The 24534-nt window shown below is 38.7% G+C and overlaps 1 protein-coding gene across 3 annotated transcripts in view; it reads left to right on the top strand.

The window, feature by feature from the left end:
* The window catches only part of LOC122736007 (histone-arginine methyltransferase CARM1-like), a 271431-nt gene that overhangs the window by 213875 nt on the left and 33022 nt on the right, over positions 1-24534 (top strand). For all 3 annotated transcript variants that reach the window (XM_043977993.1, XM_043977980.1, XM_043977985.1), the window contains 2 exons: positions 14848-15025; positions 17657-17747. In XM_043977993.1, coding sequence (XP_043833928.1) covers positions 14848-15025; positions 17657-17747 — 269 coding nt within the window. The remainder of the gene's footprint in view (positions 1-14847; positions 15026-17656; positions 17748-24534) is intronic.

The raw sequence follows: 24534 nt of genomic DNA, 5'->3' as shown, positions 1-24534 counted from the left end.
AAGGGTAATCAATGGGATTAAAGGCTACAAAGTGGTCAAGAAGGGTGCAGATTGTGAAAAGATCATCAGATTTGGTGACTTTGGAGAGAGCAGTTGCAATTGAATTACAAGATTGGAAGCCAGATTGCAGAGGGTTTAGAAACGAGAGAGGAAAGGAAGTAGAGGCACATATGGTAGATAACTTTCTCAATGAGTTTATATACAAAGGGGAAGACAGATATGAGATTATAGCTATCAAGGATGGTTGAATGATGTTAGGGCATTTTTGAGGATGAGAGAGACATGAGCATGTTTGTAGGCAGTAAGGAAAAATCCAGTATACAGGGAGAAATCAAAGATAAATAAGAGAGTAGGAGTAATAAAGGAGATAATCTGTCAGAAAAGTCAGAATGGAATGGAATCTCTTATGCATATAGAGTGGCTTGCCTTTTCAAAGAGAAGAGCCACCTCTTCATCTGAGGTATTGAACACTACTGCAAATATGTTACATCCTACTTATGTCTACCATGTTTTTTACATTGCATTTTGAGTCATACATTTTTGATTCTTCAGAAATGATGGCATTCCAGGGTCCACAACAAAATACCATTACCAGGAGAGCATTTATAGGTGGTTGGTTTTTTAATTGGACATGTATCATGAAAAAGCTTGGGATTGTTGAAGCACTGCAGAGTTTCTCATATGTAAACCATCCTGCTCTTATTCAGTCATGGTCCTAGCTCTTTGTCTGTTAGTCCTACTTATTCCTGATACATACACTGATGTTCTGTATTGGCCATAATTTGGATAAGAGATATTCTTCATTCATTTGTTTTTCCCTGTATGGGTTGTTAGACCAATCCCCTTTTATAAAAGTTTAAGACCTTTTATATTTTATACCAGCGTCATTTCCCAATTTTATCTTGCCAATACTAATTCTCCTTCCTCAAATGTCAGGAGTATTGGATTTTAAAATGCAATGGTTTCATTGTCACTGATGATGAGAATTATAGTTACAGAAATGCTGGCATATCTGTTCCATTTCCTATTTGTTGTCCTGCCGCTTTCATCTATAAATGTTCTTGGGATAGTACAGTTTAGTTGGATCTCATACCATCTCTTCCCTCCCCCATCCCGATAGTGTTGCAGAATTCAGTTTGTTTTCCAAACTGTCACTGGCCACATTTTCTCTAGTTAGCAAGTAAATGAAGTATTTGCTGGTAAGGTTTTCCTGGCATTTATTAGTCTCCCCATTGTTGCAGCTACTTTTATGCTGATTAAATTTACGCAGAAAATGGTGATATTTAGGAAAAGAAAACAAACAGGGAATTCAGAGCTAGAGTGTATTTTCATGATAATTCAGCCCCCTCATTTCGCAGAGGAGAAACTTAGATAAAATAACTATTAGCAGAGCCAACCTGACTCCAAATCCACTATACCATGGTGCCTCATAGGAGGAATTAAAGAACATAAGCAAAAGCATTATATTATGGTGTTTTGGAGACTACCAGTGGCCAAATTAATTTTGGCCATTGATAAAATTGGTGCACAAATGGTGCACAACTCAACCTTCCCTTCCCCTTCCTCGCCCCTAGATGATGGTTTTATATAAAGGTAAATCCTAATATCCTCTTCTGTCCTTGAAATAACAGTTACCAGACCACCAGAACATTAGTGTAGGAAATAGGGAAGAGAAAAGAAAGCCCTTGGACACCAGAAATTGGGTCAATTTACTAATACCTCTCTAGACCCTAAGGGAAGAACAAAGATGCCAGAATTGTCATGTCATTGTGACATGACATGTGAGGCACCTGGTGAGAGGCATTTGTTAAATGACCTCTGCTTTTGTACCAATAATCCCAATTTCTGGAGCGCCTTGAACTTTATAAGGTCTTTCTGTTACAACAAATCTATGTGGTTAATAGTACAACAATGTTTATTATTAAGCCCATCTTACAAATGAGGAAACTAATACACAGAGAGGTTTATGATTCACCCAGTAAGTGGTGGAGCTGCCAATGTGAACTTGGGTCTTGTGACTACAAATAAAATGCTCATTCTACCAGTCACACTGCCTTAGAAAATACATATATTTATCTCCCAAATGCTGTGCATTTACATCTAGTAAATACATTTATGCAAATGTGCATGTTACATTTTAAAATATGTGTTAAATACATTTATAGAGAAACAACAAGGCATAGTAATTAGAGAGGTGGCCATGGAGTCAGAAAGACCTGGGTTCAAATCCTATCTCTGACATTATAATGCCTATATCAGCCTCTCGATGCCCATGCAATTCAAGAAGACCATAAGTTTCCGAGAAGTGATTGATTTGCAGTAGTAGATCAAATATCTTCAAAAGGAGGTCTGGATCAAAAGAAAATTAATTTAAACACAGATGCCCACTTCCATCTATATCCAACACTTCCCAGAATATGCTTGGCAGTTTGGCCAGAATGTCCCTCTCTGGTTCAGACAGGGTTTTTTTCCTTGTCTATTGCACTTCTTCCCATGCAGGACCGGGTTTCAGAAGCAGGTTGTGTGTGTCTAGGGTGTAAAGTACTTTTGGATACTTTCAGAGACAAGAACTCTGTTGCTGAGTATTGCCAGAAGGTTTGATTGCTTGGGACCATGCAGTGCTAGCTAATACAGTGGGATTGGCAGCATTTCACTTGGAATACATCCTTCTTGTGACTTCCCTTCTGTCACCCTTAGAGATCTTATTGCTCTAAGGAAGTTTGGGCTCTGAAGACGGAAGGGGAGGAGACCCTTAAGCTTTCTCAAACTCTTCTCTGAACCCTTCTTTTCTTTCCCTTTCCTTTCCTTTTTCTACCCCCTCTGCTTTTTCTTCCATCTCTTGTGTCTTTTCTAGTCCCTTTCCTTTCTTCCTTCCTCCTTTTCCCCCTCGTCTCCTATCCTTTTATCCCTCCCTCCTTTTTCACTTCCTTGTGTTTTTTTTTTATCTCTCTGTTTCCCTTTCCTTCCCTCCCCTCCCCTCCCCTCCCAAGGCACTGTTCCTGTACCTTTAATAAATATTTAAGATTATTAAGTAGATATTTCCTAGTGCTTACATCACACCAAACATTACCCTAGGTGTTATTATTATTGGCCTATTAACTCTTTTCCTCTGATGGGGATTAGAGACCCCTCCCCTCCACATGGTAATGAATTAACCCTAGTTAATTAACTGTGTTGACAAGCCTTTCTAAAAGTCTCTGTAACTTCCTAACTGTCAAGGACTTCCCCAGGGAAAATAGGGCTCTTTATAATTAAAAGAGGCCCCAAGTGACATTTACTTTCTCTTTCATTCCCTGCTTTTCAGAAATGAACCCAAAGGCACAGTGTCATTGTCTCTAATAGCATATCTGGGAATTAATGGTTTTAAATTATTTAAATAACTTTTATAAAGTAATTAAATATCATTCATATTTTCCTCCTAAAGGATCTGAATCTGAGAGATACTTAGTTTGATTTTTCTCATACTTTGAATGCCAGGGCAACAAGCATTTATTCACAGCATGCTAGGCACTATGCTAAGTACTAGGGATACAGATACAAGTAAGAAAAAAGGTTGCTGCCTTCAGTGAGTTTACAAGCTAATGAGGGAAAACAATAAATATATAAAAAGGATCTGGAAAGGGAGTGTAAATGGAGGAGTGGAGTATAAAGATACCTGATGTGGCACATGGCATCAATGTATAGAAAGTCAGAAGTTCAACCAGAGTAAGGAAAGTGGGGGATGGAAGTTTGTCAGTCTGATCCCAGGCACAAAATGGAGACTCTGGAAGGAATTTGCTAATGGGAGAAGGAGGTTGTTATAGCAGTAGGATGTTTCAAGGTGAGGGCCCAGGAGATGATGGATTTTCCATGGATGCCCATGAAATAAAGATTCCTTTAAAAGCATCAATTCATTGTTGCTCATTTTCACATATAGAGGACATATTGCATCTGAGAGGGTTCTTTGATTTCTTTAATTCTTATACCATCAAGTATAGCTGTAACTAGAGATTCTGGTTCTCAGGAAAAAGCAAATGAAAGAGACCCTCAAATGAGGTTTATTTGATCAGAAAAGAGAGACCACAGGAAAAGACCTCAGATCTCAGGATATAATATCTTGGATTGGTAGAGATACCAGGACACCAAGATGGGCAAAGACCCCATGATACTGTGAGGCCATTTTCAAGGAAGACACTGTTACAGGGCATGATAGGCCAGAAAGAAAAAACACTCCAGGAGTGGAAGGAAACTGGCCATCTGGTGCCCTCCTCTTTTGTTTTGTTTGTTTGTTTGTTTGTTTTGTTTTGGGGTTGGGGGGAATGAAAGTTAAGTGGCTTGCCCAGGGTCACACAGCTCATAAGTGTCAAGTTCCTGAGGCCGGATTTGAACTCGGGTCCTCCTGAATCCAGGACTGGTGCTTTATCTACTGCATCACCTAGCTGCCTCCAGTGCCCTCCTCTTTTAACTAATTCTTGCTAACAAGATTCTGCCTCATGAAGGAACACAAGTTCTGTTGATCAGCTGAAAACCAACAGGAGTGACAATGACTACCCTAAATTTCAGCACCATGAAACAAAGCTTCTATTAACTTACCTTGTTTACAGGGCCTTCATTGGCATATATAAAGCAGCCAAATACCATGGACTGGAAAGGAGAATGAACTTGAGGAGCCTAGGTTTCAAGTAAAGTGAAATCAGTGTAAATCTCCTCAGTGGCTAGGTCAATGTCACATTTTATAGATTTCTAACCAGATTTTCATTATTACTCAACGTGGAGCTGGAATGTAAATGGGGGGGGGGAAGACTCCTACTTACTCTATTGAGGACTGTACATAACTTACCTTTGTTACTTTTTAAAATTTCAATATAGCCTCAATTAAAATCTTCCTTTGATACATTATTCGGCATGGAAAGTGCCCTGAGTACTTTCTAAAGATTATGCCAGTGAAATGTGAACTATGCAAGGATCTAAGCCTAAAAATAAACTGTGTGTTTGTCACTCAAGGACCAATGTACCTAAATTTTAGTTTTATCCCCAGCCTTCAGGCCTCAGCAATTCAATTTTCTGGTCTCAGCAATTCAAGGTTTATCAATTAAAATTGGAAGGTTGTTGTTTGCTTTGTGGGAGGATGGACTGATCAAATCTGTAGAAGTTATGTTAAAGATGTTAAACCCAGGTCAAAAGACCGGAGTTTGAATCTAAACTCTTGGTACTTATTGTGTGCTCTTGCACAAATCTCTTTCCCCATCTGGCCCTTGGTTTTCTTCTCCATGAAAGGAGAGGATTGAGAAATGTAGGCCAGAGATACATATAGCCTGCAAGACTCTATATTCCGTTGCATTAAGAATGGAGCATGCACTTTTTTTCTTTTGTTCTGATTCTTCTCTTCCAACATGACTAATGTGGAAATATGTTTTAACATGATTGTAAATGTATAATAACCTACATCAGATTGCTTGCTGGCTTTGGGAGAGGGAGGGAAAGGAGGGTGGAAGAAAAATTTAGAACTCAAAAAATATCTTTACGTGTAATTAGAAAAAAAAATTTAAATAAAATCAAATTTAACAAAAAAAGAATGGAGCATGGATCCAGAGAGCTCCAGGGATTTAAGAAACCCATTTTTGGGACCTCAAAAACCACCAGGAATGACAGTGACTACTCTAAGGGCAATAATGCTGCATCTGGGATACACCAGGCCTTCATTGTCCCTAGTATTCTCTCCTGACAGGCCAAAGAAGGTCTTGAAAATCTCAAAGATCCAAGGGTTCCTAGGCCTAGGAAGTGATGGGCACAGGAACCCAAATGACTCAGGGTAAGATCCAGTGGGTTCTACAATCCTATCCTATAAAACACAGAAGGCAGAGCACAAAGCACCAATTCAGGTACTAAGGCTTAAAAGATGAGTAACTCACAAAAACATCAACTACTATAAAGAATTATTGTACAGCAAAAGATTCCCAAAAAATTCAACCAAGAGAGTAACGCCATTAACAACTATAGATAAAAAGGGGAAATGGATTTTCCACAAGAACTACATCAATGCCTAGAAAAAAAATGAAGCAAGAGAAAAAAGATAAAGTCTCTGGAGGAAAATAATTGGAAGGAAATTAAATAACTTCTTAGAAGAGAAAGCAATAAGCATTATGCAAGTAATGAACTCCCTGAAAACTAAAATAAACAACAGAAATCAGTGAGTGTGGGGCAGCTAGGTGGCGCAGTGGATAGAGCACTGGCCCTGGGGTCAGGAGTACCTGAGTTCAAATCCGGCCTCAGACACACAGCTAGTAAGTGTCAAGTCTCTGGGTTCAGAAGAAACTGCATGATGATATAATGCTAGCATTCTAATAGAGGGGAGAAGAAACATATATCCCTTCAAAATTGTAATGTTTTTAAAGAGTATTAATGGAGTTAATTTAAAAAAATATATCACCTGGAGGTGGACACACACTGATACAGAAATACATCCAACTACCAGGGGAAACAAAATGATGTTGGAGAATAAGAGAGAGGATAATCCTGGGAAGGGAACAGACACAAGTAAATAAGATGTTCCTCTCTTTGGCTACAATGACCTGTGACCCATCACATTTGCTCTATCCTGCATGGCAGGAATCTTCATCTTATGGATGAGATACCCAAGCTTCTGATAACAGTGGACGGAGCACCGGCCCTGGATTCAGGAGTACCTGAGTTCAAATCCGGCCTCAGACACTTGACACTGACTAGCTGTGTGACCCTGGGCAAGTCACTTAACCCCCATTGCCCCGCAAAAAAAAGAAAGAAAGGCCAGTGGCAAGACAAAAGTCAGGATGATGAGCCATGGCCTGGGATGCAGTGAATGACCTTGGCATCTTCAGCATCTGACCACACTCTAAGCACTCCAATGCACCTGCTTTAGCCACCTTCATGGTTATTGGAACAAATTATATTCATCCACCCATTCCACTGGGGGAAGTCTTCAGGTGCTTGGGGTAGACATCCCCCTAACTATTACACTAATGGATTTGAGGCCTATTGATTACCCTCAACCTGGTTTACCTTGTCTGCTGAGATGGTTTTGCCAGGTTTTGCCCACTATGCATGTTACAACTTCTTGGAGCCACAGGTGAAACTTGAGTGACAGGTGAACAGCAAAGGTAGATGAGCAATGCTGAAAAAAGCTCAGCAAGCCCTCATACCAGAGGTTCTAGTGCTCCCTGAACACCCCATACATTCCTAACAAGATAAGAACAAGAAGGTATAGGGGTCTCTAATGGCCTGGCTACCTGAAAAGAAAAACAAATGAGTAAATTTTGTAATGTCCATGTTCTTAAGGCATATGGTATATAAGTAATTAAGCATTTATTAAATACCTGCTATATACCAGGCACTCTGCTAAATGCTAGAGATAAAAAGAAAGGTGAAAGATAGTCCCTGCTCTCAAGTAGGTCACAATCTGGTAGGGGAGATAATATGCAAACAACAATGAATAAACAAGCTATATGTAAGATAAATTAAATATAATAAAATGAGGGAACACACTGAAATTAAAGATCAGAAAAGCCATCCTATGGAAAATAGCATTTTAGCTGGAACTTGAAGGAAGCCAGGGAATGCAGGAGGCAGGGATGCGAATGGAACATTCCAGACATGAGGGACAATCAGTGAAAATCTCCCCGAGTCAAGAGACAGAGTGTCATATGTGAGGAACAGCAAAGAGTCCGGTGTCACTGGATCAGAGCATTTAGGGGGCTGGATTGTAAGGTGTAAGAAGATGGGAAAAGGGAAATGGATAAGATTATGAAAGACTTTGAAAACCAAACAGGATTTTATATTATACCCTGGAGGTAATAGGAACCCACTGAATTTATTGAGTGGGGGAGTAACATAGGAAGACCTACACAATTTAACAGCTGAGTGGAGGATGGACTGGAATGGGGAGAGACTTTAGGCACCAACCATCAGGGTTCTGCAATAGTCCAGGTGTCAGGTGATGAGGTCATGGAAGTGTCAGAGGAAAAAGAGTGTGTGTTCAAGAGATGTTACAAAGGTAAAATCCACGTGCCTTGGCAATAAATTGGATATGGGGAGTGAGAAAAAGTCAGGAACCAAGGATGACACCTAAGTTGTGATACTGGAAGAACAGTGGTATTCTCAACAGTAACAGAGAAGTGAGAACAGGTTTGGGGGAGGGTTCAATTTTGGACATGTTGAGCATATGGCTATACACAATGAGCAAGTGTTAAATGATTGGAAGGGTATGTTTAAATTCTGCATAACTTTGTTGAGCTAAAGATGATGTAAATAAAAATTTTAAATGAACAGTCAAAAGAGTATAGGTTCATGGATTTATGGTTTAACACAATTCCCTTATTTTACAAATGGAGGAACTGAGACCCAGGTTGTTTAAATGACTTGTCCAAGGTCACACAGGCAGAATTTTACTACAGGTTATCTGACTCCAGTGCTTTTTAATTCAAGTCAATAAGTACTTATAAATCCCATACTATGTATCTAGTACTATTCCAGGCAGTCTTTGAATGGGAGAAGAAAGTGAAGGTGAGGACAAAAGAAGAGAGAAGTAGTAAAAGAGGTATAAGACATGTTTCAGTCAGTCACTAACTACTTATTAAATGCTTCTATATGCCAGACACTGTGCTGGGCACTGGGAATACAAATATAAAGAAGGAACTATCCCTGTTTTTATGGCGCTTATATGCCAATAGAGAAGAGAATAATTACTCAAATGGATTTATTGTCTCATGGATTTGGGAACTCTCTCTGACAGTTCAGATTGTAACTCATGGATGCATGCCCATTCTGACTGGTGGGATCATGAAAAGCTTCATGCAGAATGTAATGTTTGAATGATGCCCTGAAGAAAGAGGAGAGATTCTGTGATTCCTGCCCTCTAGGAATTTATGGTCTAATTAAAAAGACTAGGAGTATGCTCAGAAAAAAGTTAATATTTATACTTAATGGGTTGACTATTAACTATACTAAGAGTTAGTAGAATGGTATATGATTAAATTCCCAAATGAGTATTGCAGATAATGTGTTGTAAATATTCAGAGGAAGGAAACATCTTTGTGGACTAGAATGGTCAAGTGAGGCTTCATGTGATACTAATTTTGAAGGATACATAGGACTTATGTTGGAGGGAGTCTCACTTGGAAGAAATATTAAGGAAAAAGATATAAATCTGGGAATGATTATGATGCCTTATAAGCCATGAAATAATATAAACCAATTATTATGTGAAGGGTCTAATCTGATTGAATTAGAAGAATCATACTAGAAAAATAGTGTGGGACTAGATTACAAAAGGCTTTGAAATTCACACTGGGTACTGGGAACCATTATTCTAGGAGAAGTGTGTATTTATTGAAAATCTTTGAACAGGGAAATGACAAAAAAGATGAAAATCATATCTTGGGAAGATTTTTATGGCAGTTGTGTGCACGATAGGCTGAAGGGAGGTGAGCTTGAAGATAAGATCAAGTAGAAGTCCATGGCAATCATACATTTTGAATATTAGAGGGGTCTTTATTAACACGTTGCAGTGGAAATGGGGAGGAAGGTATAGATATGAGAGATTGCAGAGGGAAAAATGACAGGACCAATTAGAGGTGAGGAAGAGCAACTGGAGAGAGAAAAAAGTTTGGTTTGGGACCATGTTGAGTTGGAATGCTGGCCAGATAGTAAGTTGGACATGTCCAGCCTTTAGAGATGTGGGATTGAAGCTTTCAGGTAAGTGATCAAGACCAGGTCACAGCATTAATCCTAACACAATGCTCAGCACACTACTTTAGGAACTTAGTGAATGGCCTTCCAGGACTACAATCCTATAATTTTCTCTCTACAGATTCATATCCCAGTTCATATTTTCTTGAATGTTAATTTTGAAAATTGTGGTATAGTTAAATCAATCAACAAGCATTTATTAAGCATCTACTATGAGCCAGGCACTATTCTAGCTGCTGGGGCTCCAAAAGCAAAAATGAAAGTCTATCTCTTCAAGGAGCTTATTATTAAAATGGAAAACATCCTTACTAAGGTTATGAGAATTGAGAATGCAGAGGGTCAGGCAATAGGAAATACTATAAAAGATAGAATTGTATCCAAAAATACCCCCTACTACTTGGAGAAATGAGCAAAACTAAACCAGATGAAGTTCAAGTATGGCAATCAACAGGAAAGGGCAGGGATGGAGAAGTTGAAGGCTACACCTTAAAGGAGGCTTAATAATTATGTGCCAATGTAATAGAAAAAAAAAGCCTAGGACTCAAAATATACTTTAACTTAAAAATGGGTATGCAGCATTTTCATGGAAATACAGATACATGCAGAAAAGATCTATGGTTTTATTAGCATCACCATAGAGAATGCTCAGTATGGGAACTCTTTCCACCATAACTGTTTATGACTTAGTAGGACAGTTACCTGCAACAGCAAGAAATTAAATGACTTTACCTGGGCCAGAGGCTAGATTAAAGCTTCCCAAATCCAAGCCAAGCACATCATTTACTCTGCTGTACTACCTTTATGTGTGAGGGATGTTCATTAGCAGACATTTTTGGCAGAGGAAGGTACAGGAACATAATTAAGTGATCCTTCCCTTACATTTGGCATTGATGAGAAATCTATTAGGAGACTTCATCCATGTTGGGCTCCTTGTTTTAAGAAAACTGTCAAAAAACTGAATGGAGTGCAGAGGACATTAATGAAAATGAGCATGTAACTGGAAAATTGGACCTCTGAAGAAAGGTTAATGGATTGGGGAATATTTCTTCTGGAAGCAAAATACCAAAGGCTAATTCAATAAAGGTCTAAAATTTTAGAAGATTGTTTAATGGAACAATTTGGCATCTCCACTGAGGGCAGAATCCTAGGAAATGACCTGCTGTGTGTTTAGTAGCAAAAGGAAGATTGGTCATAGTTCATAGAAACAAACACTTCATTCTTGTGTCAGAAACCAAAAGAATAACAAGGAGATCTGCTATTCAGCACTTGCCCCTGTCCAGTAAGAAGGAAGAACTAACTGATTGTCAGATCAGAAATGAAAGGAAGTGACCAGGGGCAGCTAGGTGGCGCAGTGGATAAAGCAGTGGCCCTGGATTCAGGAGTTCCTGAGTTCAAATCCGGCCTCAGACACTTGACACTTACTAGCTGTGTGACCTTGGGCAAGTCAATTAAGACCCATTGCCCTGCAAAAAATAAAAAAAGAAAAGAAAAGAAAAGGAAGGAAGTGACCAGACCATCATAGAGTTCCCCCTAAAGAGGAGAATGCCAGACAAAGCCAAGACCAGATCTTCTTAAGCTGGGACCTGTGAAATCGATTTTGTTTTAAAGTATATTAATCATTGTATTTCAGTATAATTCATTTCTTTTGTAATCCTATGTATCATATTCTATCATTTAAAGCAGTATTTGGAGTAGAGATCCATAGGTTTCACCAGACTACCAATAGAGTCTATGGCATAACAAAGGTTAACTCCTGCCCTAGACTTTGGGAGAGAAGATCATAAGATCTTAGCTTTAGAGCTAAAAAAGACTTTAGAGATCATCATTTATTTCTATAAATGAGGTGATTGAGGGCCAGAGAAGTTGTGGCTTGCCCATGTCATTTTAGGTAGTTAGTAGCAACATCAAGATTTTAACCCAGTACCCACTGACTCCTGATCTAGAGCTCTTTCTGCTGTACCACTGTACCTCTTCTCTTTTAGAATAAAGGAAGGTAGGATCTCAAGTACGGTTCTATGAGAAGAAGTGTGCTCAAGAGGGATGGAAAACTCAGAATGACAAAATTCTGAGTTCAAATCATCTTTCCTATGTAGAAAAGGTATAATCATTGTAATTTTTACATTGTTTTGTGTTATAGTTATAATAAAAGAACTGCAGTATATAGTCACTTAGGCTAAATGGTCCTAATGACCATAAAATATATAGGCAGTGACAGACAGGTGTTTTTTTTTTAACTTTTCCATTGTTCTGACATATTTTAACCCTCTATCAAACAATTAATGCTTGCAGCTTCTGATTGGATAAAACTCCTGCATGACTCCAGTAGCTTGTAAGCCCCTCCTTTTCTGCGGCCTGAGTTAACCAATTCAAACCCTTTCCCAATTTCTGGTCCTAATAAATAAACTCATCCTCCCTACCCTCACCTAAACCTAGTATTGATAAAGGTTCCCAAGAACTTCACCACATCTGGGACTGATTAGGAATCCCCCTTCAATATCTGACATTTCTTATTTTCTACCAAGCCCATTTTTAGGGTATGAAACTTCCCTATCTAAACCCTAACTTTGAATGTATGCTCTCCCCAACATGACTCACTCTTCCTTGAATTCCCCTCATGTGTGATATGTTTCTCATATCCACGAGGATCAACCTCTGTCTATATTGCCATGTAGTATGTGTGTGTGCTTTTTTTTAATGCATGCTTGCTTCATCCCATAATAATAAAGCTCTTCTTTTTTGTACTAATTTCCTAGGTTCCAATTTCCTGTAAATCTGTGAACCCAGATCTTTTCTTTACCCCAAATCTCCAGGCCTAATAGAGCAAAGTGGTTCTACTGTTTACCCTATTTCCCTTAGTAATTTGCATTTTTAAAGATAGCTCTTAGCAACACATTTTAAGTGGTATCCTCCAGATCCAACTTTCCCAGGACCATTACAGACTGGTTAGTCAGTCCTGTATACAAAAATCTCCTTAAGTTCTAGGACATGAGAGTTTAAAGATTCAGAGGGGGGGGGGGAGAGAGAGAGAGAGAGAGAGAGAGAGAGAGAGAGAGAGAGAGAGAGAGAGAGAACACATGAGAGGGGAGAGAGAGAGAGAACATGAGAGGAGAGAGAGAGAGAACACGAGAGAGAGAGAGAACATGAGAGGAGAGAGAGAGAGAACACGAGAGAGAGAGAGAGAACATGAGAGAGAGAGAGAGAACACGAGAGAGAGAACACGAGAGGAGAGAGAGAGAGAACACGAGAGAGAGAGAGAGAACACGAGAGAGAGAGAGAACATGAGAGGAGAGAGAGAGAGAACACGAGAGAGAGAGAGAGAGAGAGAGAACGAGAACGAGAACACAGTAATATCTTTCACAATCTCTGCTAAGGTTGTTAGCAGTTTTTTCCCCTCCCAGCATAAGTTTCAGGAAACCTTCATGGGGGTTGTGTTTTGATCTATAACTCTTTCATTAAGCTATTATCAGGTATTAAAATGTTGAGTACCATATTTATGCAACCTTTATCACTTACATATTGAAACTCATTCCAATGCTAGTCTCTAACCAAGCAGCATTTTCTGGAAATACACCATTTGTTGTTGTTTTTTTTGTTTTGGTGAGGCAATTGGGGTTAAGTGACTTGCCCAGGGTCACACAGCTAGTAAGTGTTAAGTGTTTGAGGCCGGATTTGAACTCAGGTGCTCCTGAATCCAGGGCCGGTGCTCTATCCACTGCACCACCTAGCTGCCCCGAAATACACCATTTGAATCTGGTTGATCACAATTCTAGCAGTGTACATCTGCCATCTTTTGACCCTCTGAGCTCTATGCAGGATCCCTGTTCAGAGGACCCAATTGATCACCAATTTCTTTAGCTTTGGGGGAAGGCCATCTAGTAATCACAGTAATGGATTCTTTGGGTATTTTAATTGCTGCTTTTGAAAGTATGTGGTATGTATCTGTCTATAACCAGGGCCATAGGCTTTTGATCTGTTTGTTCTAAATAAATTAATTATTATTCCACAGTATTATGGATTATAGAGTCATAGAATTAGAGTTGGAAGGGTATCTAGTCTAATGCATAATCAAACAAGAAGTCACTTTCCACCGTACCCAATAACTGGTTATCCACACTTCTTGAAGACCACCAGTGAGAAGGAACCACCTACCTCCCAAGACATGAGTTGAATGATAGTACCATTAGATGGATTTGTAATCTGTTGAACAGGCACATCTAAAGCATGGAGCCTCAAAATATTATAAGTTCAGGGGCAGCCAGGTGGCACAGTGGATAAAGCACCGGCCCTGGATTCAGCAGGACCTGAGTTCAAATCCGGCCTCAGACACTTGACACTTACTAGCTGTGTGATCCTGGGCAAGTCACTTAACCCCCATTGCCCCATGCAAAAAAAAAAAAATTATAAGTTCCCAATCTAGACCTTCAGAGTCTCTTCTTTAAAGGAGCTTTAACATTCCCACCCAGGGACCAGGCTATTCTGATTTATTAAAGCTCCTTATATTTTCCAGTTCCCAGTCTGACCACACTCTTTCACCTGGGTGCCATTTGTAGTACCATGTCCAGTAGCCTTGGGAGTAACCTCCCCTGACCCTTTCACTGAGAAATATGATCAAGTCAGTACTAGCTTTGTATTTGGAAAAGGACATGTCAATTAATTGCTTTGTTGTTCCACTTACCACCATTGTGACTTCCTAAATCAAAGCACTGTTCCCTGACTACAACTCCCTGTTAAGTAATATCTCCCCTCTTTTTTGAATGTGTGTCTGTGCAGGCAGGAGCTGTCTCAATTTTACATTTAAGTACTGGACACTTAGCATATCACCTTGCACTTATCAATTCTTATTTCATTCATTATTGCATATCTTCAGGAGCTGGAGTACCATTTTCTGGGGCATTTGGAGAAGGGATTTCTTCTCAGGTTCAGATCATCTATGACCTCAGACTCTCCCAGAATTGCCCTGGTTCTCTCTCTCTCTCTCCCCGCCCCTCTCTCTCCCTCTCTCCCTCTCTCCCTCTCTCCCCTCCCTCTCTCCTTCTCCATTTCTACCTTTCTCCCTGTGTGTATGTGTATCCACTTTAACATCCTGAGGTGTTTTTTTCCCCTAGACCCCTATATAATACAATGATACCACTTTTTCTTTTCCAGGTTCTAGTGAAAAATAACAACCTCTCAGACAAGATCACAGTTTTGTCAGGAAAAATTGAGGAAATCTCACTGCCAGAAACTGTAGATGTGATTATTTCTGAACCCATGGGCTACATGCTATTCAATGAGAGGATGCTGGAGAGTTACCTCCATTCCAAAAAATGGTTGAAGTCAAATGGTGAGTTGTCTGGCAGGACCATACAAAGCACTTCCTCCTTTGGAAATTCTGCTAACTTTCACACTAGAGATATCTGAAAGGAACATGGCATTTCTATAATTCTTTTAAGCTGAGGCTCTCTGAAAAGGTCCTGCAGAGAGTTGACGCAGATGTGACAAAGAGACTCAAGAAAGTTAAATGACTTGAGCTGCAGAGCCCAGAAATCATAAGACCACTAATGAATGGGCAGGATTCCAAACATTGAATGTTCCAAGTTTCTCCTGCCATTTGATTTTCTAAAATGGGGTATATCATTTTTAAATTTTTTAATGTGCAATTTAGGATGCCTCCTTTATTTTTTTTTAAGTTGGAAGCAATATTTCAAAACTGATGAGGATTTTGGTAGTTCCCCAGTTTGCCTCCAAAAAAAGTTCAGACCCGAACATTTATAAATATTTTAGGATCCAGGATTTCATCAGTGCAAGTCCTCTCTCCACTAGTGCAAATCACAGTCCTTTCTATGCCTTAATAAAGAGATCCTTAATGTTTCTATATGCCATGGACCCCTCTGACAATCTGATGAAGGATAGAAATATATATATATATGTAAATTAAAATGTCTGTATATAAATATATGTGAAAGAGATGTCCCAAAAGTCTTAGTGTTGCAAACTATTAAAGTTTTAATCTTAAATATTAGTATATTATGTTAATTTGATATTAAATTAATTATTAGCATATTATAGCTTTAATAGCTTAAAACTGCATTGACTTTTGTGACACCCTGCACATAGAGTTATAAAGGAAAAATTATATTAAAATATAGTTATTTAAATATTTTTTAAGTTCATGAACCCCAATTAAAAACCCCTGGTAATTTAATGAAGGTTCTTTAGGTATGGCAGCATCTGACACAGAAAGGTGATTAATAAATGCTTGTTGATGGATTTCTGTGTCTGGAAAAGATCTTGACTGAACAGCTTCAGGTGATGAACATCTCTACCTTTATCTTAGGCCTATTCTAAGACAGCAGACACACATTATTCATCTTTGGCCCATACTCAAAGCCTTTCCAGCTTAGCAAATCCTGCCAGGGCTGGCATTCTACTGGCATAGCCTTTGATAATCCAGGGATCCCTTGGTGCCATGATAAAGCATTGGAGGAGAACTTTAGCAAAGAGGCATTTGGATCGTGCTTTATAATTATCAAATGATTTGCATATATTATCTCATTGGAATCTCACAACAACCCTAGAAAGTAGGTTGTACAGATATGACACCCATTTTTTAAAAGAAAATCAAAAAGGTCCAGTGACTTATCCAAAGTTCCATAGCCAACCCCAGGACTTAAGCTCCGACCTTTGACTCCAAGTGTGGTGATCTTTCCCCTAAATCTTGCTGTGACCCCTTTACCTCCCTTGGATGGTCTTATCAGAGGATGTGAGTAATCACTTGCTCCAAAAAACAAGTAGGATTTGTTTTGTTCTGTTTTGTCTTATTTTTAGCAAAATATACTCATGCCTTTGGGGTGACTAAATGCCATTTATCAAACATGAATATGCTTTCCCCATTGTGAAGCTCTATTTAGAGCCTTATTTCTTCGGTTAAGGCTTTGTCTTCTGATAAAATTCAAATTCCCCTGTCAGTAGTAAAAAAAAAGAAAAATTCCAGCCTACCATACCCCACACCCTACATTCCATCTTCTGTCTCAGGGTCTTTGTAAAGGCAGTTCCCCTCACCCCCATATCTGGCATACACCTTTTTCCTCATAGCCACCTCATGGAATCCTTATCTTCCTTCAAAGCTCAACCCCTCCAGAGACATCTTCTAAAGGAAACTTATCCTGATTCTCACCCACCCTGCTCCCCACCATTTGCTAGGGCCTTTACATATGTATGTGTGTGTTTATGTGTCTCTGTGTATTTGTGTTTGTGTGTCTGTGTCTGTCTGCATATGTGTGTGAATTTCATATTTACATTTCCCCCAGTAGTTTCTTGAGGGCTGGTTTGTTTCATGTTTTTATCTTCATATCCTCAATGCCCCTCACAGTGGCTGACAAATTGTAGGCATTTTATAAATATTTGTTTAATTGAATTGGATTTTTAACTATTCATGCATTATTGTGAATATGTTTATCAAAGTCAATAATTAAGAGAAGATTCTAACAGCACAAATAAAAGGGTGACTAGTTGAAGAATGCAGCTGAAATTACTAATATACAGTCTCTCAAAGTCTCAGTACAGTTTTAAACTTTTTTAAACCTTTAATAACTTAAATTTAAAGTCTTAATATTAAAACTATTTTAAATATTCTTAATTTTAACTTTAATAGCTTAAAGAGCTTTAAACTGCACTAAGACTTTGGGGACAGCCTGTATAATATCTTGTCAGCTTATGACTATGTGGTTTGTTTCTGTTGTATACATACACATACACACACACACACAATTAAATTACTCTTTATTGCGTGGACATACAATTATGTTTCAGCAAACTGGGTATTAGTTCTTATAATGGCTGTACTTCTGGGATAGGCTCTGTCTGAGGGAGTAAGTATTCAGTGATTTGCTAGTCTGTGTCTGTACATGTACTTCAATTCAAGTGATAGGGAAACTAAATTCTGTGGCCCTGTGTGTTGTCTTCTGTTCATTAGGGATGATGTTCCCAACATCTAGTGACATTCATTTGGCTCCTTTCTCGGATGAACAACTCTACAATGAACACTACTCCAGAGCAAATTTCTGGTAATGTGATCTCCTTCTGGACTTTTTTACTTGCTGTAAACAGGGCCAACCTCAGGTGTGGGTCAAGTTAGGAAGCCCAGTGGTTTAGTAGAAAGAACATAATAGTTTAAAATCAAAGGATCTGGTTTCGAGCTCTACTGCCATTTATTTGCTGTGTGACCTTGAACACCCACCTCCAAACCTCAGTTTTCTCATCTGTACAATGGAGATTGTCATTGCCAAAATAACAATTTTCTAAACCTTAAAGTACTTTTAAAAAATTCCAGTCTGGCCTATTATTAGGTATATGCCCATGTTGCATTACTTAATTCAACTTGCGAGTTCCTCAGAAGAATCCCTTAGGTAAAAAGTATCCCCTCATATACTTTTCATGTTTTGTGATTCATTCGACACTTGGGACAGAGACAGAGATAAACACAAAGATGGAGTAAGAAACATAGAGATCAATACAGAAAGACAAAGACAGAATTGAAGAAAGACAAAGACTGACAAGAAAAGTGAACTCACAGTGAGAAAGGCCAATCTGCACTGATAGTAATGCACATATGTGTGTATCGATATAGATAGATAAATATCAGTGCTAGAACTCTTTCTCTCTCCCAAGTTTGCTTATTTCTTTCCCCCCCAAATTCAGCTTTTCCTATAATTTATTTTTTAGACCTATTTGGTAAAGTGCTTTTCTCAAAATTTCCCTGTAAGTACTTATTATCCCTGTTTTACATGGGAGAAAATTTGCAATGCCAATTTCACCAAGGTATTGTGAAGAAAGTGCCTTGCAGGCCTTTGCAAGGTTGCTTCACTGTTTCAAAGCCTCAGTTTTTTCACATGTAAACCTTAAAGAGAGATTGTGAATGCGAGATATTACTATTATTATATAACAATTTAAATTTCACAAAACATTTTTCTTTTTTTTTTTTAAAGTAAGGCAATTGGGGTTAAGTGACTTGCCCAGGGTCACACAGCTAGTAAGTGTTAAGTGTCTGAGGCCGGATTTGAACTCAGGTACTCCTGAATCCAGGGCCGGTGCTTTATCCACTGCGCCATCTAGCTGCCCCAAAACATTTTTCTTACAACAACCATGTAAGGTAGATATTTTAACATCCCCAAGTTAGAGATTGCCTCTGGGCCCTGATCCAAAGGAATGTCTCTAATAGGTGCCTCTCACAGAAATCACAGCAGGCTGAGAAAGTGGAGGATCTCACCTCCTCCCATCTTATAGATCTCAGCTCTCCCAGGAGTATGATATTGCTCTATTTCATAGGAGCTAGTCCTTATATTAATCTCTTTAGTGAAAACAACATAAATTCTAGCTGGAGATAGGTATACCAAATAAATTTGTTGAAATTGACTAACCTTATGGGGAAGGGGAAAATTTCATGTACTTAGGAATGCTTCATGAGTTCCATTCTTTTTTTTTCAACATGAACAATTAGTTCTATTAAAGCATATAAAAGCATGAATCTCATGGAGTGGGACCACACTTTGGAGGAGAGGGATGTTAGATTAACATGTAGATATCCTTGGAAAATTGTAGGTATGTTTTTATGATGCCAAAACAATCCGTTGCCCAACAATCCACCAACTGTTTCTGTGGGCTCATAATATTTAGAATTGGAAGGGACCCCAAGAGATTACTTTGGCCAATCCCTTCCTTTTACAGATCCAGAAACTGAGGATGAGAGAAAAGGGACTTCTCCAAGGTCAAACAGATGCTAAGTAGCAGAAGTGGGATTTTTCTCCATAGATGGCATCAAGTAACTGATCTAAAATTATAATTTAGAGGTTTAAAGGATCTTAAAGGCTGTATCATTCAACTCCTAGATTTCTAATGAGGAAATTGAGCTGTGCTTTTTCTCAGGGTCACAAAGTGACAGACAAAAGGCCAGAGCCCACTGCTCCTGACTCCAAATCCAGAGCTCTTGCTACTATATCACTATGACTTTTGTCCACTACTTGTTTTGGCTTCACAAATGCACGATATGGAATGGGTGAAATTTTGGCCTTCTCAGTGTGTTGTGGTAGAAAAATTCCTCCATGCAAAGTCAAAAACCATGAGTTCAAATTCAAGTTTCATCTTTTACTAGCTATGTCCTTGAACAAGGCAGGTAACCTCTCCAAATCTGTTTCCCCATCTTCAACTGTTGTGAAGATCAAATTCAATTCAAAAGCATTTATTAAGTACTTACTCTGGGCAAAGAAGTATAGAAAGTAGATGCTTGGGGATAAAAGAAAAGTTCCTGTTCTCAAGGACCTTACATTCCACTGAGAAATACAATATATACATAATAGAAAAATCTATATATACAAAGTGAATGCAGAGTAACTTGGCAAGGGGAGAAGAGCAGGATGAGAAAAAGCCTTGTATTTAGAGGAGGAACCTGAGCTGAGTCTTGACTGAAGCTCAGAATTCCATGAGGCTAAGGAAAAGAAGAGGAGTACTTAGAGACCACTTATATAAAGACATGGAGGCAGAAGATAGAAAGTCATATATGGGGAATAACAGATAAAAGAGCTGGATTGGAACATAGATTGTATAAGGGGAAATTATACAAAATAAATAGGCTAAAGGGGTTTTTTGGACAATAGGACAGGAAGCAGACCACCCAACTCCTACATATATACTCCAGCAAAAACCTGAAATTTGCAACAAACCAAATAATGATCAAGAAAACCATTTAGAAAAGACAGTAAGTAAATTTTTCCACATACAATAAGTAATTTCTTTTGTGTAGAACTGCACAGAAAGCCAACCAGAAGTCCCCAAGCAGTAGGAAGGGAACCCATAACAAAGCCAGTGCCCCAAAAGACAAACAAGCCCCTGATATAACCAGAGATGGGCCAGAGACACCTGTAACCATCTAGGCTCTATGTCTACAGGCAGCAAAAGTGGAGGGGTCCCATGAGAGAGAGGGAGTTTGGAAACTCAGAAGCTGCAGAACTTGGTATGTCTGGTGAATGAGAAAAGTAGACAAACATGGAAGAAAGCATGGGGAGAGTGGGCATCAAATGAACCTCAGTCTAACCTGAACCAGACAAAGGATTCAACATGTGCATGATCACACACACACACACACACACACACACAAAATCAGTATGATGTAGAAATGCATGCATGCATACACATATGCACACACCATGAGTATAATGTAGATATACATGAAACTCAACAAGGAATCAAGCAGGGGTTAAGGGGAGTGTTTAAATGGGAAGATGCTAAAAGGAGAGAATGGCTGCAAGCAAAACAAACTTCCTAAACCTGAAGGGTTGACTTTAAAAGGGCTGAAAAAGTAAAGCATAGAACTGGAATCTAAATTCCCAATTGTGTAATGGCTGAAAAAATAGTGAGATATGAATATATTAGATTGTTAATGCGGCCACAAGAAATGATGAAAAATGACAATTTTCTGGGTACTATGAATTGATATGGGGTATATTTAGTAGAACCCAGAGAATAAATTAAACAAGGACAAAAAAGTTATAAAGAAAAATAACTTTGAAAAACTCAAGCATTCTGATCAGTGCAGTGACCAACCATATCTCTAGAAGATATGATGAAGGAAGTTACCCACCTACCAAAAGAGTGAAGATTGAATCAGAATTCAGAAAGAGACTTAAATATTTGGGCATGATGGGGAAAAGACATGTAGACTGGAGCCATATAACAAAGGGCTTTATATGAAATGTGTTTCTTGGAAAATTTAGCAATAGCTACCTTTGGAAATAGCTGGTAGAAACCAGGGTGCTGCCTGGATTCTTCCAGAATACTAATTAAAATAACAACATAAGGACTCAATGTGTTAGTCCTAGCTCTTCCACTAAATAGTTTTTGATCCTAGGCAAGTCATTTACCCTCAGTCCTCATTTCATTAAATGAAAAAGTTGAACTAGATGATCTCAGGTACCTAGCAGAGTTAAAATCCTATGCTGGTTTCTTCTGATACTTTGCAATTGAAGTAGAAAAAGCACAGAAAGTAATGCAGAGTAGTGAGAACATTGAATTTAGAATCAGAAGACACAGCTTCACCTCTAGACAACTCACATAGGTGACATTGGGAGAGTCACTTCCACTCACTTCCTTTGGGTTTTTTTCATCTGTAAAATGAAGGGTTACACTAGATGATTTCTTAGGCTCCTCCCAGTTTTTAATCCTGTGATCCCTACCAGATACTACTTTACATGGGCTTCTAACTGAAATTCTGAGACATTTGTACTCTTTCTTAATACATAAGCAGACCATTGGTACATGAAGCTAATAGCCAGGACACCCATAGAATCAGTAAGATTATACAAACTGTTTTGTTTTTGTATCTCTTTGGTTTTGTCTTGTGTGTTTTTTTCATCAGAAAAATGAAGCCTTTGATTTAAGGTACCAGGTTCTTAGGTCTTCAGGAATCATGCTCCAATTCAAGCAGCTATTGCCTTCAAGTGGTAACGGTTTTTTCTATCTAATGGATTCCACTTGCATTGTGTTGACAGAAACCATCTCAGGAGTTCTCACCAATTATAGTTATAATTTTCAGGTTGAAATCTCATCCACACCTCCCAGGAAATGTACAAATGAGTTCAAAGAAGAGGAATGACCATATATTATCCAGTATCAAAAATCACAAGGCATGACTCATTTCCCAGTTATATTTATGGATTATAAAAACCAATGGAGCACATTGAACTGTCCATCAGCTATCCCTAGGTACTGTTCCATGACTGGTCTGCCTTTTATTTTCTAATCATACCTTTATGATGTCATCCCTCATACCTCTTAGCATAATTCTTCATTTATAATGAATCACAACTGGCTCAAGTCTGCCATGTGCCTCTCCATTAAGGTGACCCTCTACTTTACTTACTTGATGACCTTTTGAGTCTATCAGTAAATCATCAAGCATTTATTAAGTACCTGCTGCGTGCTGGTCTGTGGCCACAAAATTGTAAGAAAGACAATTCTCTCAAGAAAATTAAATAATTTGATGGAAGAGGGATATAATACATTCATAGAAAGGTAAATAAAGGTATATATATAATAAAAACAAATTTATTTCACTGGTGGTGAAAAAAACTAACAACTGGGGGATTCAGAAAAGTCCTCTTAGAGGATGTGAGCCTTGAAGGAATTAGGGCTTCTAAGAGTCAGATTTGAGGAGGGTTCCAGGAATAGGGGACAACTTATGTAGAAGTACAAGGGCCAAAAGAAAAAAAGAAGAAGTACAAGGGCAAGAAATGGAATGCCATCTGCAGGGAAGAGCCATTTGGTCATTTCCATGACATAGTCACAAAGTATCACTGATTTACATGAACAATAACTAGCAAAAGGCCCCATTAGTGTTGGGTGGACTCCTGTGAAAGATTTATCAGAGAACATGGACACGAGTTATATAAGATGAGAAGTCAGTGGGTCGATTGCACTCATCTTTGGTGGAAATAGTGGCCACATTGATGAGATCACAGAGTCTGTTGATAGAGCATACAGATAAATCAACAAATATTTATTAAGTGACTACTATATGCTAGGTGCTGAGAACACAAACATCAAAATGAAACAATCTTTACTACCAAAGGATTTATATTCTGTTGGGGGAGGTGTATATATTTATATGTATAAATCTAAACATATACATGCATGCATGTATGTGTACATATATTAGGTGGGGCAGTGGATAGCATGCTGGGCCTGGAGTCAGGAAGAGTCATCTTCCTGTATTCAATCTCACCTCAGACACAAGGTGTGTGACTCTGTTCAAGTCACATATCCCTCTTTGCCTCAGTTTCCTCATCTGGAAAATAATCTGGAAAAGGAAATGGCAAACGATTTCAGTATCTTTGCCAAGAAAACCTCAAATGGGGTCATGAAGAGTCAGACATAACTGAAACAACTGAACAACAAAATGTTTAATATATATGTAAAAATCATATATTTTATAGCTGTATCCTGAATTATGTTATGTATTACATAGTATATTGTTATATATTACATAATATATATTAAATATGTGTGTATATGTATGTATATATAGCTGAAAGGAACCTTAGTCTAATCCTCTAACTTTATAGAAAAGGGAACTGAATTTCAGAGAGGGAAAAGGACTTACCATAGCTAGTAAGCAGTAAATCCAAGATTTGAACCCAGGTCCTATGAAAGAGTAGGAAGGATGATACTTGGAGTTTAATACACTATGGTTGCCTCAAAAATCCAACTTGGTAGTCAATAGCCATTCAATACTGGTAGCTATCCTTTTTGATGGAGGTCAGAGAGTATATTTGCATCCCATCATGCTTGACAGTTGAGCGATGTCAAAGTTGCTGGTGGCAGATTACATGTCCCTGAGAAATGGCTGATGTTCTTTGCAGAGAATAGCAGCCCTGTGGTTGCAAAGAGTGGAGTGAAGATGAACACAAGCAATCAATCTGCTGCACATAATGAGAACATTCTGGTGTGAAGTTCAGCTGTGAGTGTACCAAGGACAGTACTGATTAGGAAGCATTCAGGCAAATGCTTTCCCTTCCCATGCACCCAGGCAGATAATGCTTTAAATAAGTGAATAGTCTCCTAAAAACTGCTGTGGAGGAAAAGAGGGCATGGGGGGGTGGGGTGTTCTCATACACTGATGCTTTCCTAACACTTTTACTGAAATCCACCACCAAGCCTTCCCTGATTCTTACTCCTCTCCTATACAGCTGAAAGTCAGCTCTCCCTCTTCACATTTCTCATAGAACTCTGGCCCGGTCTCTCTTTTGCATGCATCACCTTCTGCCTTGAATCATGCTTATTTTTACACATGACACATTGGAC

The sequence above is a fragment of the Dromiciops gliroides genome, chromosome 1, assembly GCF_019393635.1.
Source record: "Dromiciops gliroides isolate mDroGli1 chromosome 1, mDroGli1.pri, whole genome shotgun sequence".
Taxonomy (NCBI): Eukaryota; Metazoa; Chordata; class Mammalia; order Microbiotheria; family Microbiotheriidae; genus Dromiciops; species Dromiciops gliroides.
This window is presented reverse-complemented; position numbering and strand designations above follow the sequence as displayed.